We start from the raw sequence: 18746 nt of genomic DNA, 5'->3' as shown, positions 1-18746 counted from the left end.
TTTCTTTCTGGAGCACTTTCTATGTGGAACATAGAGAATGACTTTCTACGTCACACAGTTTTAGAAAATTCCAAGTAGTTCTAAGGCCAGAGAAGTCTCCTTATTTTTTTCCATAATGAAGTCCATATTTACAAAAAAAAAAAAATCCAGTCCTCAGTACAATAATGATAAGAAACTGCTACTCCAGGGGAGATGGAAAAGCATTATCTTGGAATAAAATATGATGTTATCCGACATTTATGGCTCATGAGGGAAAAATGCAATTGCTTGCTATTTCGATTTTATCACTGACTATACTGGCTTTTAATCTGCCCTTTCTGTATTTAGAATTGAGTCCTTTGAAAGTGTTAAAAAAAAATAATCCCCATGCTAGAAATCAAGGTCTCATTGTAATAAACCAAACCGTGTGGATTTGAATCCTGGGATTTATTATTGACCATTTAGAGAAATTGTGATGAGGGGATAATCTGGAATTTTGGAAATCGAAGACCACCTTTTCCTGAGTGAAGACGGGGTAAGAGGATTGAGTCATTCTTCATTCTCCAGGCATCTCGAAACTCACTATAAATATTTGCACCAAAAATAACACGGGAGGGGCCAGATCTGAGTCTTTTTTCTTGTTTGTTTGTAGTTTTATCTCCAATATGTCCCAACTGGGCAAAAATAATCCCCCCGAATAAAGACCTTTTCTCCGGGCTTGCGCGGATAGGAACCTTACAAAAGTAATTATCTGGCGCGCACTGCCCAGCCAGCTCCTTTGCAAACCTTCGCAAGAAGCCCCTCTTTTTCCAGCGAGTACACAACTATTTTTGTTTTTTCTCGGCCGGGGCCGGGGCCGCGGGGGCGAGGACCGTGCCTTGGGGTTTCGGCCCCGGCGCAGCCAATGTGAGCCCGGATGCTAATTAGTTGCGCTCCCGAGATGAACACGCCTTTGTCGCCGGCCCGGCCGGACTACAAGGCCCAGCATGCCTCGCCCCTCCCTGATCAATGAGGGTTTATTTAAATGATCTCTGAGGTCTTGGACCCAGGCCAATCAGCTGTCAGGGCTCATGATAAATCGCAATGCATTATTGATAATAATAATTACTGGGACATGCGCGTTCCGGCCGAAGGGGGGTACATTTCCCAACTCCAGGAATTTGTGGCGGAGTGGGCAAATCACCGCGGCTCTCCCGGCGCCCCCATGCTCGCACCATGTCGAGGCGCAAGCAGGCGAAACCCCAACACATCAACTCCGACGAGGACCAGGGCGCGCAGCAGCCGCCCGCGGAGCCTGCAGAGACGGCGCCGGCGGCGGGGGAGCCGGGTGAGCGGGGCCGGGGCGCACGCCGGGGCGGCCGGGCTGGCGGGCTCGGGACGCGCGCGGGACCCCCGCAGCCGAGATCTTGGGGCGCCGGCCGGGAGGAGGGGAGTCGCCAGGAGCGCGCCCTCCCGGGACCCGCGCCCCGGTGCATTTCGCACTTTTCTCCCCGCTTCCAAGTTTGCCTTGGGTGGGTATGTGGGTGGTGGGTGGTGGTGGGGGAGGGTCTGCGCTTATTGAAAAGTGGCCCCCCCACCCTCTCCTGTTCGCGAAAGTTCCTTGTCCTCTGCCCCTCTCTTAATTGGTTCCACTCCCCTCACCCCTAACCTCCCCCCCCACTTGTAACTTAGATCCCCCCCTTCTCCCTCGCTGGCGCCGCTTGTAAAAGAAAGATCCCGGGGGTCCCCTTTTCTCTTTCGGGGCTACTGGGCTTGTGGGGGACGGGGCGCACCCCGGCCGGGCGACCCCGCTGGGGAGGGGGCGAGGGGGGCCGCGCGCCACCCCCACTCCGGGCCGGGCGCTGGGGGGAGGGGGCACGACCTCGCACCCCCGGGCTGGGTGCGGGCCACCCGCGCTGGGCGCGGGGCGCGGGGGGCTGGGGGTGCGGGCCGGGGTCCCGGGGCGCCGAGCTCGCCCTAACCTTTCGGGCCTGACCTCCAGCCATCTTTGATTTCCGACTTCCTAAAAATAACCGCGGCCGCGCCGGGGGGGGGGGGCGCCGGCCCCTGGGGGACCCCCCGAGCGCGCCGCCGCCCCGCCGCGCCGCCCCGGCCGGGCGCCCGCGGCTCCCCCAGGGCGCGCCCCGGGGGTGCGGGCCGAGAGGTCGGGCCAGGGCGCGCCCCGGGGGCGCCCCCAGCCCACGCTTCCGCGGCCGGCCGGGTCGACGGGAGTTCGGGACCCCCGGCCCCCTCCCCCTGGCCCCCCGCACTCCAGCTCCTGCGGCCCCGAGGCCCCGCGCCCCGGAAGGGTGATGAGGGGCTGGGCGGGTGCGCACGGTGCCCCCCGGCCCGGCCCGCCAAATTGTCGCCCGATAAGTTTGCGGCGCAGCGTGGGGGGAGGGGACTTTGGCGCTCGGGCCCGAGGGGGTCGCCGCGCGCCGCTCCCCGCCCGCCTTCTGATTCCGCCCCCGGGCACTTGGAGATGCGACCCGCTAGGGTCGATAGTTTTTTTTGGGGGGGGGCTACCGTGTCCTCCCCGCCTTTTTTTTTTTTCTTCTTCCCACCGGGGGAGCTCCCGAGCGGTAATCAATCGGCCCCAGTTTTTATTTATTTACTAGGTCCGGGGAGCCCTTATTTCCCTGCTAATGAGCATCTTGCTCAGGGGTCGGCGCGGTGGGGGGGGTGGAGCGTTTTCCGGGCGCCCGAGGCCCCGGGGGAAGAGCCCTTTGTGCCCGGGGTGGGGGGGAGCCGTGGAGTTTCTTCGCGGGGCCCACCTGGAACAAAAGGGTTAACCCTCCCCCGCCGGCTTCCTCCGGAGAGGAGGGGCGAGCTCCTGGCTGACCCCTCCCCTGATCCTGCCCTGACCTCCCCTTCCCCCCCTGCCCCCTTCATATTGGGTGGGCGCGCGCCCGCGGGGCTCCGGGTGGCATTGGGCACCTTTAGCGGGGGCGCTGGGCGCGTCGGGCGGGACGGGGAGTCGGGGGGCTTCGCGAGTGAAGTCTGGCTGGACTTTGGGGTCTGTTCGCCCGAGCGGCGTTGGGATCCGCAGGCCGGGCCGTGCGCCCCCTCCACGCTTGGGGGGCGGAGGGGGTCGCTATTGATCGCCGGGATTGGAGCGGACGGCCGCGTTGCGCGCGGGTGCCCCCTGCAGGCCCCGCCTGGAGGTGCGCCATGTGCTGAGAGGCGGGTCCCCGCGCAGGTACGGCGCACACCTGACGGGGCGGGGTGAGTCCCTGCGAAATCTTTGGGGGCTCCCGGGAAGAATCCCTCGACCCCAGAATGCGGTAGGGAGCTGCCGCCGTGGAAGGAAGAGCCGTTTCGCCGAGCTCTGCGTTTATTTGCGCGGACTGCGTTTTTGCCTTTGAGCTGCTAGCGTGTGTGTGTGTGTGTGTGTGTGTGTGTGTGTGTGTAAAATATATATACATATGGAAAGGGTTGCTGCAAACTTATCAGTGAAACATTGGCCATTCTTGCAAAGCCAACTTGAGACCCACTTGTGAAGGATGTAGCGTTTGAGAGGAAAATGAGAAAATGAGGTGGGGGGAATCAATTAGCAGGTCAAAAAATCTGCAGGTGGGCAGAGTACCCGCTACCTAGGAGAAAATTAGCATTTTCTCAAAAGAGTTTCAAACGCCCTTTGTGCTGGACTGGATTACAACAATTAGGACTCCCAAATTTCCAGTAACTGCCTGGCCTCCGTAACGAGCCTGGAAGAGGAGATTCAGGCCTCCGGGATTGTGAGACCCAGGCCACTTGGGAGTGCCTGTTGAATGGAGGCAGAGGAAGTCTCGTTAGTGCCTTCGCTAATATTGCAGGGCTGCTTTCTAGGTTTCCAAAAGCCGGGCGGACCTGCCGCTTTCCCGACAGCCCCTTTGTTCTATTAAAAATGCACAAGTGGAGATACTTGATCGGTCAGGGCCGGGCTGACTTCCTCCAGTTTTTTTTTGGGGGGGGGGTGGAGGGAGAGGGGCGTGTAGCTTTGCTCGGCCTCTAAATGAGCTTTGTAGTGGTCGGGTGCTGGGGAAACTGGGTTTGGGGAAAGCCTTTGAAGTGGACCGGTCCAGCCTGGTTCCATGGCTTTTTAACCCTTTGAAGCTCGCGCGAGCATTCCCGTTAGGGTATTGGCGTTCTTCTCTGCAGTGGAGGCTCAGCGTCTTTATTTCAGTTGTTGGAGACCTACTGTGTGCTGGCAATGTGGTCAGCACTGGATTTTGTCCAAAGTAATGAAGACTGTTTGGTTTTCATCCACCCTGGAGTTTTTGAAGTGTGCTGTTGTGCAGGTTTTTAGATTGAGGACCCTGGAAAGCAAATTCAGGCAGTTGTTTTTTCTCTGGCTCTAAGCCCTGTGAAAATGGTCGAAAAGACATTTTGATGAGGGGCTGGAGCGATCGTACAGCAGGTAGGGCGTTTGCCTTGCATGCGGCCGACCTGGGTTCAGTCCCCGGCGTCGCATATGGTCTCCCCATCACCCCAGATGGGAGCCAGGAGTAACCCCTGAGCATTGCTGGGTGTGACCCAAAAAGCAAAAAAAAAAAAAAAAAAAGACATTTTGATAAGTTTTCTTTTCAAAATCACCCTTCGTGCAAGGGGCTGGAGAGAGGACAGCAGGTAGGGCGCTGACCTTATGTGGCGGACTTCTGGGTTCCATCCCTGACACCTCGTATGGTCGCCTGAGCTTGCCAGGAGTTATTCCTGAGCACGGAACCAGCAGTAAGCCCTCAGTAGCGTCGCCAGGTACAGCCCCAAAACCTAAAAACATTTTTGAATTATTTGGGGTTTGGAACCGTAACAGACAGTGCTCAGAGGTCACTCCTGGCTTGGGGACCGTGTGTGGAGCTGGATAGAGCCCTTTTCGGGCACTTTTTTTTTTCTTTGACCTTACCCAGCAGTGCTCAGGGGTTTTCCTCCTGCCTCTGCACTCGGGAATCACTTCTGGAGGGGTCAGGGAACCAAGCCAGGGTCCAACTCGTGCCTGGTAAGGGTCCGACCTGCTGTACGATTGCTCTAGCCCCCTGCTGCCACTTGCGTGGATTTCTGGGGTTTGATCCAAGACCCGCTGAAATAATTTCCTTAGCTCTTCAGCGGTCCCTTTCATTCCAGCTCCGATTTGCCATCTCTGCCCTGAAGACTTGTTTCTGCTGAATTCAGGTGTGAACTGGAGCTGGTAAAAGGGTACTTTGAACTTTTAATACTGACGAACTTCTCATTTCCTTTTTTTCCCCCCTCTAAAGTGCTTATCCTTGAGTGGGGGAGGGGGAGGGGCGATACTGTGTGCTTTAGATAATCTACTCATTGTAGTTCCTTTAATATTGGATGGGGGGGGGGAGATAAGCCGAGGCCTAATGCCTTTCTCAAGATATACAGGTTTTCTTTTTTTTTTTTTTTAAGCATTTTCAGGATCCAATTGGCCCCTAATAGATGAGCTTTCTTCCCATACAATAGTAAGAGTATTTTCTATCCATTTGGCAGTGATTGAATGTAGGACCCCTGCCGGGTTTACCGCATTCTTCCAACTTATTGGATAACTGATGCAGAGAGATAACATTCCTAAAATTCGGAGTGGGGGTGGGGTGGGGGAGGGCCCCACCGCTTGCCTTGTAATCCCTCTGAACTTTGCTTTTTCCTTTGGGGAAGGGTTAAGTTAAACCTAGCCGCGATTGTTCATAACTGAGCCCTCTTACTCTTGGGCAAATAGAGCTTCAGACTCTGCCATTGGTGGTCTGGAGGTCGAGTTTTTTTTTTTTTTTTTTTTTTTTTTTTAACTGCAGGAGCAAACAGCTGCTGCTGCTTTAAGACTGGTGAGATGTTGGGGGTATTGCGGGAGGCTGCAGGGGCCTTGTGTATACAGTGAGGGCAAGTTGGTATTCAGGTTGTAAATCACTCTTGGGAACTGTTGGGATCCTTTTAGTCCGGGGAGCTTAACCTTTTTGGTGCCAAAGACGGCGCCTCAACAGAATATTGGCGGGTGGGGGGCTGCTGAGACGTCCGCTGAAACAGCGCTCAGAAGCCAGGACTTTGGGGATCATGGGCTGCTTTTTATTTATTTATTTTTGCTTTTTTGGGTCACACCCAGCGATGCACAGGGGTTACTCCTGGCTCATGCACTCAGGAATTACTCCTGGTGGTGCTCAGGGGACCCTATGGGATGCTGGGATTCGAACCCGAGTGCAAGGCAAACGCCCTACCCGTTGTGCTATCACACCAGCCCCGGGCTGCTTTTTTTTTTTTTTTTTTTGCACGCTTTTTGGGTCACACACGGTGATGCACAGGGGTTACTCCTGGCTCTGCACTCAGGAACCACTCCTGGCGCGCTCAGGGGACCATATGGGATGCCGGGGATCGAACCCGGACCCGGGTTGGCCATGTGCAAGGCAAACGCCCTGCCCACTGTACTGTCTCTCTGGTCTAAAGCCTCTGTTTTTCTTGCACGATGAAACAGGGTCTGGGAGCCCCAGTGAGGAATGCTCCCCAAATCCAGGACAGGAAGAAGCAGTGTTCTGTGTAGCTCGGGTTCATGACCAAAGGCCAGCTTTCCCGGCCACTTGAGGGTTTGGAACAAACTAGGTCCCCCCAGAGGGGAGATGAGTCTTGATTTGGGTGAAGGGACAGAAACCTGTATTGATACTGGTGGTGGTTTGCGGCCGGCTGTGTAGACACAAATGTGCAGTATCTGAGCCATTAAACTCGCCTGTGTGGGCATGATTCGAGGGACATGCTTTATGAGCTCGTGGAGGGGGGAGGAAGTTAAGAAAGGTTCGAGAAACTTAACACGCTCGCTGTGAAGCTCATTTTCTGAATTAGGCACCATAGGAAATAAACGGCGAGTGCTCAGGACTTAACTCCTGGCTCTGTACTCGGGGTCAACTCCTAGCTCTGCTCTGGGGAACCAAGTGCGGTGACAAGGATTGAACCCAGGTCAGCTGTCTGCAAGGGCAAGCGCCCTCCCCACTGTACTCTCTCTGGCCCACCATGTAATCTACAGGTGGTCTTTGCTGTCCTGGAGACATTTCTCCTGAGGCCTCAGTTTCCACATCTGCAGAGTGGGAGCACCGGCATTCGGTTATGGCTGTGAAGAGTTCAGAATGAGGGGCTTGGGGGTTTGTGGAGAATGGTGGTGCTATTTGGCACTCGGGGTTCCCTTTTGTGGGGCTTGGTCCCCACCTTTGTAGAAAAATCACCTGCACACCCTCTTCTCCCCCAATCTATCTCTTTAAGCAAAAAAAAAAAAAAAAAAAAAACTCCCCCTACTGGCACTGGCAATTTCTACCCCCCTGGATGTTTGGGGGGGTGTGGGGAACAGGATTTATGTGGGTTTACATATTCTCTAGGTATTTGTACGCTTAATACCAGACATCTACCCCTAGTAAATTTAACAGATTGAATTTCTATGGGAAGTTGTTGCAAGTTGTAGTTGTTGCAAGTTGTTGATACAGAGTTGCTCGCCTGCCCTTCAGCCCTTCCTTGAAAGTCCTGGGAAAGAGTCTGCGTGGATACTTCCTGGGAGCCTGGGAACTGATGTTGTTTGTAACCCTTCTTCCTGCAAGGCTATGAGTCCTGTCCCCGCCCCTCCCCACCTGCCTGGGGCAAGGACTGCACCCCCTAATGCTTTCAGTGACGGGTGCTGGGCCCTGGGAAGATGCTTAATGTGTTTGTTTGGGTTTTGGATCTCAGGAGGAAACTCTGGGAACCATGTGGGATGCTGGGGATCAACCCTGGGTCAGCTGCCCACAAGGCAAACACTCGACCCTCTGGGACCCCTCTCCCAGGGTGCTTTTCTAAGCCACACCCCCTTCACCTGGCCTTTCCACCCACCCAGGGTCTCTGGGGTGTTGTAAGAGGAAAGAAAGTTGCAATTCTAAGAGGAAACATGGTGGGAAGCCTTCAGGGTTCAACCGAAGGTTTGAGCGCTGCCCGCGGGCAGAATGGGCTGGGAGCCTTGTGGCTGGAGGTCCCCTGCCTTGGTTTCCCCCTTCTGAGCTGTGAGGGGGACTTCATTTAGTCTCCTGCATGTTTCGAATGGCACCTGGCATCGTTGATCCCGTCAGTCACTATTGTTTCAGAATCACGGGCTCGTTTTCCATTGGTGCTGCCGTGACCTCCGGCAGGCTTGAATGGGCACTGGGAGGGCAGCCGAGAGGTGCCGGTGTCAGCACATCAGCTTCACTGAGCACCGCCCTTGCCCTTCCCCAGAAGTCAGGGATGCACGCCAGGCGTGCTCAAGGCCCCGGGTTCGATGCCTGGCCCTGCATGGAACTCCCTGCCCCTGTGCTCCTGGTGGGTCCTGCCGGTGCCATTCTGTCAACCCTGTAACAGCACTCGGCTGTGTCGGCTGAGTATATGCCGTGTAAGATACATCAGAGAATTTGGGGGCTCTCTCCCGGTGGTGCTCAGGACTTTACTCCTGGCTCGGGAGTCAGCTCCTACCACTGCTAGGAGTATATTTGGGGAATATATTTGGGGAGGTCCTGGGGCCTCCTGAGCACTGTTCTGGAGCCCCAGAGAGGAGTGGAGCAAATATCGACTCACTGATACGAATGCTGTGTGGCCGGCCGACGTCCAGTGGGTGCAAGCTTGTCTGCAAGAGGCTGCCAAGGTCACTTTAATGCCCAACGCGGCTGTGGAGATTCAGAAATGTGGCACTTTCAGAGAGCCTTGTTTTGAGGTCACCCCCTCCCACATTGCTACTGGCCGGACCCTCTCTAAATCAGGGCTTTATTCTGGGGGCTGGGGGAAGATTTTGGCATGGGGGGTGAGGCTTTTTGGGTCACATCCGGCAATGCTTAGGGGTACTCCTGGTTCTGCACCCAGCAGTCACTCCTGGCGGTGCTCAGGGTTCCCAATGGGATGCCGGGGGTCGGACCCAAATTGGCTGCATGCAAGGCAAACGCCCTCCCTCTTGTGCCATGGCTCCGGCCCCTTGGCGAGTTTTTTTTTTCCTTTTTTGGTTATACCCGGCGATGCACAGGGGTTACTCTTGGCTCATGCACTCAGGAATCACTCCTGGTGGTGTTCAGGGGACCCTATGGGATGCTGGGAATCGAACCCGTCTTGGCCGCGTGCAAGGCAAATGCCCTCCCCGCTGTGCTACCGCTCCAGCTCCTTGGCGAGTGTTTTTATCCCGCACCACACGCGCCAGGCTGTTCCCTGCCACTCCTGTCATTGTCTCTGTCCTCCTAATCCTGTCAGTGTTTTTGTTGGCTTGGATGGGAGCCTCCATGGCATGAGTGGTTGGTGCCTGAGCTCAATAGAGCCTCTCTGGCCCCCTAAACCTCACGGGGGTGAGGCTAGTACGGGGGACGGTGCTTGCTTGGCACGTGGCTGGCACTGTCTGGTCATTGGCACCCTATTGGTCTCCTGAGCACCGCTGTGTGCCCCCCCTTTCCCAGAAACCAAATACGCTGAAGTAAGCACTGCTGAGTTAAGAGGAGTAAGCACCGAGGGATACCCCAGGCGGGTGGAGCCAGTGATGGTTAGGGTTCTGCATACCTGCTCTGGCCAGCACCCGCCCATCCCCCAGTCTGTAAGTTTCAGATGGGTCCTTAAAATACAAATGGGCCCTTTTTAATTCTTTAGAAACCGTTTCTCCTTTAAAAGACAATTTGTGGGGTTGGTGGCCACACCAGCATTGCTCAGAAGTTACACTTGGCTCTTCACTTGGGACCCCTTCTGGTAGCACTTGGGGGACCCTCTGGTTGCTGGGGATCAAACCCAGCTTGGCTGCATGTGAGACGAACCTCCTACTTCCTGTCCTGTCGCTCCGAAAACAGCTTTGAGGGGCTGGAGTGATAGCACAGTAGGTAGGGTGTTTGCAAGTGGCCGACCCGGGTTCGAGTCCCAGCATCCCATACGGTCCCCTGAGCACCGCCAGGGGTAATTCCTGAGTGCAGAACCAGGAGTAACCCCAGTGTATTGCCAGGTGTGACCCCAAAAAAAAACCCAACAACAACAACAAAACCCCTGGCAGTGCTCAGGACTTCCTCCTGGCTCTGTGCGGTGCCTGGGATTGAAACTACGCAGACTGTGTGTCGGACGCGCTGGGATTGAACCAAGGCTGACTCATGAGACAAGGGCCTTGGCCTGGGTCATCTCGCTAGCCCCGTGGGAACTGTTATTTTCACCTGAACATTTGACGCCGGGGGCCTGGAAAGACAGCAGGTGGGGAAGGCACTTCCCTTGCACCGGGTCTCCCCAGGGTCAGGCCTGGCACCACGGGGTCCCTGGGGCACCTCCGGGAATATTTTCCTGAGCATAGAGACTGGAGTAAGCTCTGAGCAGTACTGGTGTGGCCCAAAGCCACATCCCCACCCCCTACCGCCAAAAACATAAAAACAAACCAAAGAACCAAACGTTTAAATGTCCACAAGTCTGAAGTCTGCACACTTGGCTTTTGTGCTGCCCGTGGAAGCATTTCATTTGTTCTTTGTCGACACGTGTGTCAAAAAGACCCTTTGGGGGGCTGGAGCGATAGCACAGCAGGGAGGGCGTTTGCCTTGCACGCAGTCGACCCGGGTTCGATTCCCAGCATCCCATAGGATCCCCTGAGCACTGCCAGGAGTGATTCCTGAGTGCAGAGCCAGGAGTAACCGCTGTGCATAGCTGGGTGTGACCTAAAAAGCAAAAAAAAAAAAAAAACCCAAACCTTTGTGCTTGGGCCTTTGCACGGTAGAACCAGCATCTTCGTGATGCATAACCAGGCCTGTGGCTCCCACCGGTGGACAGTGCATATATCGGGTGGCCCAGAAGTAAGAGTGGCCGCGTCCCTCCTCAGCCCCTGGGGAAAGGCCTGTGAGCTGCAGGCGGGCCCCCGCCTCTCAGGTCTCTCTCCCCCAGGGAAGGACTCAGTAATGTCCCTAAGTCCCTAAAGCACAGAAGGAGCTGCGGTCTTGTGACTGGGGACCCCCCCCCAGTGTTGTTCTCTGAGAGTCTTGAGAAACATTCTCCTCCGTGGTACGATCTGGTGTCATCTAGAAGGCTCCAGAAGGCTTGTTCTCCGTGCTCATGCCTTTCCTGGCGCACACGGTCCTTCATCTTCCCAGGGCGGCCTTGCCAGCTTGGGGGGGCGTCTCCCGGCAGCGGTCAGGGCGCCTCGCCCTCTCTCACCCGGCGACTTGATGCCCGACCTCTGCTGTGCTGCTGTTCAGGCCACCCTTGGGGACAGTTGGGGTGGCCAGAAAGAGGGTGGGCCCTGCCCTCCACTCTGGCACGGAGTCTGGTCTTCCTGCCCACCGGGTGGTGCCCAGGGCCGCTCCTGGCCCTGCGCGTGGAGGTGCTGTTTCCCGGCCTTGGACCCTCGTGGGTGGCTCAGACGGCTCCCAGGTCGGCCGCATGCAGAGCCTGACCTAGCCGGCAGCTGCCGCTGGCCCGGTTCCCCCTGTTACTGTTTTGGTTTGGGGGCCACACCCCCACACAGCGCGGGGGTTGACTCTTGGCAGTGCTCAGTGCTATCGGCAGCCCTCTGTCGGCAAGTCGGGGGTGGGAGGGGGCACCGTGTCCTGCCCTCTCCAGCCCCGCCCTTCCCAGTGTTAATCATTAGGCTGGCGGCAGGGTTGAGTCCCCTTGCTCCCTCCCTGACAGGAAGGTGCCCTTTGCTCAGCAGATACTTTGTTCTGGGGCCGTAGCCAGTAATGCTCAGGACTTAACTCCTAGCACTGGTGCTTTGGGATTGCTCCTAGCAGGCTTGGAGGAGTCTCTGGGGCCCTGCGGGGGGGGGGGGTGAATGTGGGTCCTCGATGTGCAAGGCTCCGCTTGGATCCCTGATTCATGAATGTTTTCCCCCCTTTATTTGTTTTTGGGTCACACCCAGTGATGCTCAGAGGTTACTCTTTTTTTTTGCTTTTTGGGTCACACCCGGCGATGCTCAGGGGTCACTCCTGGCTCATGCACTCAGGAATTACCCCTGGCGGTGCTCAGGGGACCATATGGGATGCTTGGAATCGAACCTGGGTCGGCCATGTGCAAGGCAAATGCCCTACCTGCTGTGCTATCGCTCCAGCCCCTCAGAGGTTGCTCTTGACTCTGCAACGCGGGGGTCACTCAGCAGTGCTCATGAGATGCCGGGGATAACCAAGGGCCAGCTGTCTGCAGAGCAGACGCCCTCCCCGCTGGACTGTCCCTGCAGCCCGAGTCCGGGTGCCCAGCTCCGGGTCCGTCCTGCGCTTCCCCGGGTGTTTCCTGCGTGGCTGCAGGCGGCTGGGGTGCTGCTGATCCATCCTGGGGGCCAGACGGGTGTTCTGGGGGTGGTGCCCCTCCCGCGCTTGGGGAGACTGTAGAGGGGCGTGTCCCTATGGGACGGGGGCTGTTAGGACCCGGCCTCCGAGCTGGACATGCGAGGGGACAGCTGTGCCCCAGCGGCCCCGCCCCCGGCCCCCCCGGAAGAGGCGCCTTCACTCTGCCCCCGTGCCCCCTCCTTCCCTGCCCTCCGTCCGCACACGGCTGCCGTGGTGCCCTGAATTGTCGGGGTTCTCCTTGCGCTCACTCTTGGGCAGAGTTCTGAGTTCTCTCTCTCTCCCCCTCTCTCCTGCCTCAGGGACTCCACTGAGCCACCCGGGCGGCGATGACCCCAGCATGGACGGGGCGGCGGCCAAGCGGCGCCGGCGGGAGGAGACCCTGGTGTGCGAGAAGTGCTGTGCCGAGTGCTTCAGCCCCGCCGAGTTCGCGGAGCACAAGAAGAGTTGCACTAAACACCCGCCCGTCCTCATCATGAGCGAGGGCCCGGGGCCGGCTGACGACTTCCCGGGGGCCCTGCTGAGCCCCCCCGCGCCCCCCAGCCCCGGCCGGCAGGACGGGGGCCCCCGGGAGGACGCGCTGGGGGGCGGCAGCGTCATAGGCGTCGGGGACCCCCACGAGAAGCCCCTCGGCGCGGAGCCCGGCGGCTACTTGAAGGCGGAGGCGGGGGCCCTGCCCGCCCCCCCGCAGGACATGAGCTACGTCCCCAAAGGCAAAGTGGCCAGCACCAACGTCACGCTCCAGGCGCTGCGGGGCACCAAGGTGGCCGTGAACCAGCGGAGCGCGGACGCGCCGGCCGCGCCCCTGCCCGGCGCCAGCAGCCTCCCGTGGGTGCTGGAGCAGATCCTGTGCCTCCAGCAGCAGCAGCTGCAGCAGATCCAGCTCACCGAGCAGATCCGCGTGCAGGTGAACCTGTGGGCGTCCCACGCGCTGCACGCGGGCGCCGAGCCCCTCAAGACGCTGGGCGGCCCCGTGTCCCAGCAGGTGTCGGCCGCCGTGGCCTTGCTCAGCCAGAAAGCGGGCGGCCCGGCCGCGCTCGCCCTGGACGCCCTGAAGCCGGCCAAGCTACCTCACGCCGCCCCGTCCCCAGCCGCTGCCGCCGCCGCCGGCCGCGAGGTGTCCCCAGGGCTGGCGGCCCTGGCCCTGAAGCCCGACGGGCCCCGCGTGGTCCCCGGCGTCCTCTCGCGGCTCCCCGGCGCCCTGCTACCTCAGGCCCCCGGCTCGGTGCTCTTGCCGGGCTCTTTCTCCACCGTGGCGTTAGACCCGGCCAAGAAAGGGAAAGGGAAGCCCCCCAACATCGCCCCGGTGGACGCCAAGCCCAAAGACGAGCCCGCCCTCTACAAACACAAGTGTAAGTACTGCAGCAAGGTTCTGGGGACCGATAGCTCCCTGCAGATCCACCTGCGCTCCCACACCGGCGAGAGACCCTTCGTGTGCTCGGTCTGTGGCCACCGGTTCACCACCAAGGGGAACCTCAAGGTGCACTTCCATCGCCACCCCCAGGTGAAGGCCAACCCCCTGCTCTTCGCCGACCTCCACGAGCGCGTGGCAGCCGGTGGCGGCCCCCCCTATGTCCCCGTAGACGAAGCGAGTCTCGGCTTAGACAGCAAGCCGGTCCTGGCCACGGGCCCCCCCCACCTAGGGCTACCTCAGAGTCTCCCCGCCAGCACGCACCCCAAGGACCCCCTGGGCGAGCCGCAGCCCGGCCCCCCGCCCGACAGCGAGGAGGGCGCCCGGCTCTCGGGCCTGGGGGCCTCCCCGCACGCCAGTGGCGGCGGCGGCAACAGCAGGACCCCCGAGCCGGGCTCCGAGACCCTCAAGTTGCAGCAGCTGGTGGAGAACATCGACAAGGCCACGTCGGACCCCAACGAGTGCCTCGTGTGCCACCGCGTGCTGAGCTGCCAGAGCTCCCTGAAGATGCATTACCGCACGCACACGGGCGAGCGCCCCTACCCGTGCCGCGTGTGCGGCCGCGCCTTCTCCACCAAGGGCAACCTCAAGACGCACCTGGGCGTGCACCGCACCAGCGCGGCCGTGAAGACGCAACACTCCTGCCCCATCTGCCAGAAGAAGTTCACCAACGCCGTCCTGCTGCAGCAGCACATCCGCATGCACATGGGCGGCCAGATCCCCAACACGCCGCTGCCCGACCCGCCGCCCGCGGAGCCCGAGGCCGCCACCGGCGGCCCCAACACCGCCTACGACGACGGCTTCCTCCTCGATGGCCTGGACGGGGACGAGGGCGCCCCCCCGGAGACGCCCGGCGGCTCCTCCAAGGGCCCCCTGCCGCTGCCCATCCTGGGGCTGCCAGTGCTGGCCCCCCTGGACCCCCCGGGAAAGGCGGGCCCTGGCACTCTGCGCCTGCAGCGGCAGAGCAGCCGGGAGAATGGCTCGGTGGAGAGCGACGGCTCGTCCTCGTCCCTGGCGGGAGACCAGGAGTACCCGAGCCGGAGTCCAGACGCCCTGGACGCCGTGTCCTCCCAGGCCCTCTCCCCGGCCACTAGCCAAGCGGAAAGTGCCCGCTCCAGGTCTCCCGAGGCCGGCGGCAGAGCGGACGGCTCCGAGAGCGGCCGCCCCGACGTGGAAGGTGATGGCCCTGGGGGTTTCGCTTCTGTCCCGTTGGGAGCACCAGGCCCGGCCCCGAGGAACACGTGGGTCGAACTTGGCCCGACCCCGAGCTGCTCCCCCCCTCCCTCCTGTAGGGCCGCTGGCCTTGGCGTCTCTCTGGCCAGAGGGGACTCGGACGCCTCTGTCGTTTCGTCCTGGGACCTGCGTCCCGAGAGGACCTGGGTTATCCTCAGTGAGCACTGCCCTCCGCGAGCGAGGACAGTAGGGGCTCCCGGAGAGGGGGGGCTGTAGCCTCCTGACCCCCAAGGCTCCCCCTAGGGCTAAGGTCACGCATGGATCACCGGGGGGCCGGGCCAGAAGACTAACCCACCGTGTGCGTAGATAAACCCGAGCTGCGGATTAATGATGAAATGAGGCGGAGCGAGGCACACAGCAGGGTCCGAGCACGCCGGGGGCGTTGGAAGGGGAACCCCAGATGCAGGCGTTTGAACCTGGGTCCCGTGTCACCGCTTTACCTTCGCCCCGAAGGTGGCGATTGTTCTCTGACTCAGGGGGGAACGTGGTGTCGATTTGCTGCCATCGGGGGGCGGGGACGGAGGGGGGGCGGTAGGGGTGGGGCAGGCGGGTCCTAACTTGTCGGCCCTTGGGTCTGTCTGTTCTCCCCCGCAGGTCGGAGCGGCCTCCCCGCCACGCTCATCCGGTCCTCGCAGCCCACCCACGTCAAGGTTGAGGTTCCTGGAGCCTTCGCCGGGCCCGGGACCATGTCCCCCGGCCTGATCCCCCTGCTGGGGGCCCAGCCCCGGCGCCAGGCCAAGCAGCACGGCTGCGGGCGATGCGGGAAGAATTTCTCCTCGGCCAGCGCCCTGCAGATCCACGAGCGCACCCACACCGGAGAGAAGCCTTTCGTGTGCAACATCTGCGGGCGGGCGTTCACCACCAAAGGCAACCTGAAGGTGGGTTCCGGGGGTGCTCGGGGGGCTGCCGCCGCGCCCAGGTTAGCCCTCCACCCGGGTGCGGAATGGCTTGGAGGGCTTTCTGTCTCACATGCAGCCGGCCCTCAGGTGGGTCTTGGTTTTTGTTTTTATTGGTCACATCCAGCATTGCTCAGGGGTTCCTCCTGGCTCTGCACTCAGGAATGACTCCTAGTGCTTGGGAGACCCTATGGGATGCCGGGGCTTGAACCCAGGTCAGCCGCGTGCGAGGCAAGCGCCCTACCTGCTGTGCTATCCCTCAGGCCCCTGGTTTTTCTTTTTCTTTTTGGTCATACCAGCAGCACTCGGGTTACTCCTGGCGCTGGGCTCAGGAATCACTCTTGGTGGTGCTTGGGGGACCACGTGGGATGCCCGGGATTGAATCCGGGTCAACCAAATGCAAGGCAAATGCCCTGCCCACCGTACTTACTATCGCTCTGGTCCACAAGTGGTTCTATTTTCTCCTTTTTTTTCCCCCCCTTTTTGGGTCACACCCAGAAGTGCCCAGGAATTAGTCCTGGTGGTGCTCTGGGGACCCTTTGGGATGCTGGGAATCGAACCCAGGTCGGCCGCGTGCAAGGCAAATGCCCTCCCCGCTCCAGCGCCTCTCCTCTTAATGACGGTTTGACAGATGCTGTCTCTTAGCTAGGGCACCTCGGGCTCTGGCCTCCTGAGGTGCCAGGGTAGGCGCTTTAACCAGCTGCACTGGACTGTGATGACCTTTTTGCCAGAGACGAAGCTATTGGGCCACTTGTCCAAGGGTGGGAGACCAGTGGTCCCCATGACTGACGAGGCAGGTGCCCCCACACCTGTGCCACCCTCCTTCCCCAATGCGCGGCTACTCTGGGGTCTCAGAAACCCACATTACCCCGCTCGGGGCTTGGACCGGAACCCAGAAGGCATTTGTGGACTAGCAAATGGAACAGGTTTCTAACTGCCTTGGTGACTTTTTGTTATTTTGGGGCCATTGGGGTCCGTCACACCCCGCGGGGCTCAGGGCTTCCTCCTGGCTTTGCGCTCAAGGAATCACTCCCGGCAGGACTTGGGACCCTAGGGGTTACTGGGGATTAAATCTGGGTTGTGGCCTCGTGAAAGGCAAACTCCCTCCCTGGTGTTTCTAGCGTTGCTAGTGTTCACATCTAGCGTTCACACAGTGCTCGTGTGAGATTTTGGGTTTGGTTTTCTTTATCTGGTAGTTTGAGAAAATATTTTTCATAGATAATTTATAGCGAGAATTTTTCAGTAATGTTTTTTGTTTGGGGGGGGCCACACCTGGCTATACTCAGGACTTACTCCTGCCTTAGGGGTTACTCCTGGCCACTTAGGGACCATGGGGGTGCCAGGCATAGAAAGAAGTGCAGTTGGCTGCGTGCAAGGCGGAGAGGCATGTTGCTTGCCCCCATGTGACTGACCTGGGTTCAATTCTGGCACCCCGTGTCGTCCCCCAAGCACTACCTCGGTGATTCCCGAGCACTCAAACAGGAGTAAACCCTGAATACCACGAGGTGTGTGATTTGCTTGTTGATTTTTTTTTTTTCTTTTGACTTTTTGGGTCACACCTGGCGTTGCACAGGGGTTAGTCCTGGCTCTGCACTCAGGAATCACCCCTGGCGGTGCTCAGGGGACCATATGGGATATTTGGAATCGAGCCCGGGTCGACCAAGTGCAAGGCAAATGCCCTACCCACTGTGCTATTGCTCCAGCCCCTTGCTTGTTGATTTAAAAAAATCTAATCTATATTATTGAGCAAAAGTAGGATGCAATTTTTTTTTTTTAGTTTTTTCTGTTTGTTTTGCTTTTGGGGTAACACATGGGGATGCACAGAGGTTACTCCTGGCTCTGCACTCAGGAATCACTCCTGCCAGTTCTTGGGGGACCCTATGGGATGCTGGGAATAGAACCCGGACTATGTGCAAGGCAAACGCTCTATACCCTGCCGTGCTATCGCTCCAGCCCCAAAGCAGGATCTATTTAATGCATTCTGTATCTGTGTTAAATGGACTCTGGGCCTCCCCCTCCCCCCCAAGCCTGCCGGCTCTTGTCCCCGCCTACATTTCCTAGACCTGGGCTGATGGCAAGAGCTTGGAAAGGCTATTGGGTGCCCTGGATCCTGTCCCCAGCATAGCACGGCTCCCCCAAGACACCACCCCCCCCCCAAAAGAAAAAGTGTATTTGGGTAAGACTCCAACACAGCAGGGGCGTGGCCGCTCGCAGCCATCATTCGGACACCTTCGTCCCCTGTCCCCAACAGGTCCACTACATGACCCACGGGGCCAGCAACAGCTCGGCCCGCCGCGGGCGGAAGCTGGCCATCGAGAACACCATGGCACTGCTGGGGGCCGACGGGAAGCGGGCCCCGGCCCCCGAGATGTTCGCCAAGGAGGTGCTGGCCCCAGCCGTGAGCGTGGACCCCGCCGTGTGGAACCAGTACGCCACCATGCTCCACGGCGGCCTGGCCATGAAGACCAACGAGATCTCGGTCATCCAGGGCGGGGGCATCCCCACGCTGCCTGTGTCGCTGGGCGCCAGCTCCCTGGTCAACAGCAGCCCCCTTGTCAAGCTCGAGGGCTCGCAGGCGGCCCTCGGTGCCGAGGTGGAGAAGCCCGGCGCGGCCGACAGCCCCCCCTCGCACCCGTTCCCCCACTTCGTGGAGGAGAACAAGATCGCCGTCAGCTGAGAGCCCCCCGCTCGCTTCCGGGGACCAGCGCAGCCTTGGACCGCGACAGCCGGGACCTTTTTGTTTTGGGTTTGGTTTGGTTTTTGGTTTTCTTTTTCATCTGTTGGGGGGGCGGGGGGACCCCCACGTCTTCAGTTTCCTTTTCTTCCTGATGTGCAAAGGATGTTTACAGCAGGGGCGGCGAGCAGCCCTGCAATCACTGAATCTCTCAGCGCTGCTTTGAGAAAGAGACAAAGTGGAGAAAAGACCAAAATCCCATACTCCATCTCCTCCCCGGCCCCCCCAGTCTTCACAGGGGGTGGGCCTTGCAGAGCAGCTTCCTGACTGGCGACGATGCAGACAACCTG

At 59.3% G+C, this 18746-nt stretch overlaps 1 protein-coding gene across 2 annotated transcripts; it reads left to right on the top strand.

Moving 5' to 3' along the window:
- The first annotated feature begins 1194 nt into the window (after positions 1-1194).
- Positions 1195-18399, top strand: SALL4 (spalt like transcription factor 4). 2 transcript variants are annotated; one of them, XM_055140583.1, is made up of 4 exons: positions 1195-1306; positions 12485-13534; positions 15421-15704; positions 17974-18399. In XM_055140583.1, exons 1-4 carry the CDS (start codon positions 1195-1197, stop codon positions 18397-18399), a joined length of 1872 nt encoding a protein of 623 aa, XP_054996558.1. The 2 variants fall into 2 exon arrangements, with proteins under 2 accessions (XP_054996558.1, XP_004618820.2); XM_004618763.2 differs by having other exon boundaries at positions 12485-14770.
- The last annotated feature ends 347 nt before the right edge of the window (positions 18400-18746 follow it).

Source organism: Sorex araneus, chromosome 5 (assembly GCF_027595985.1).
Source record: "Sorex araneus isolate mSorAra2 chromosome 5, mSorAra2.pri, whole genome shotgun sequence".
Lineage (NCBI taxonomy): Eukaryota > Metazoa > Chordata > Mammalia > Eulipotyphla > Soricidae > Sorex > Sorex araneus.
Note: the sequence above shows the minus strand (reverse complement) of the source record. Positions and strands in the feature narration are given on the sequence as shown.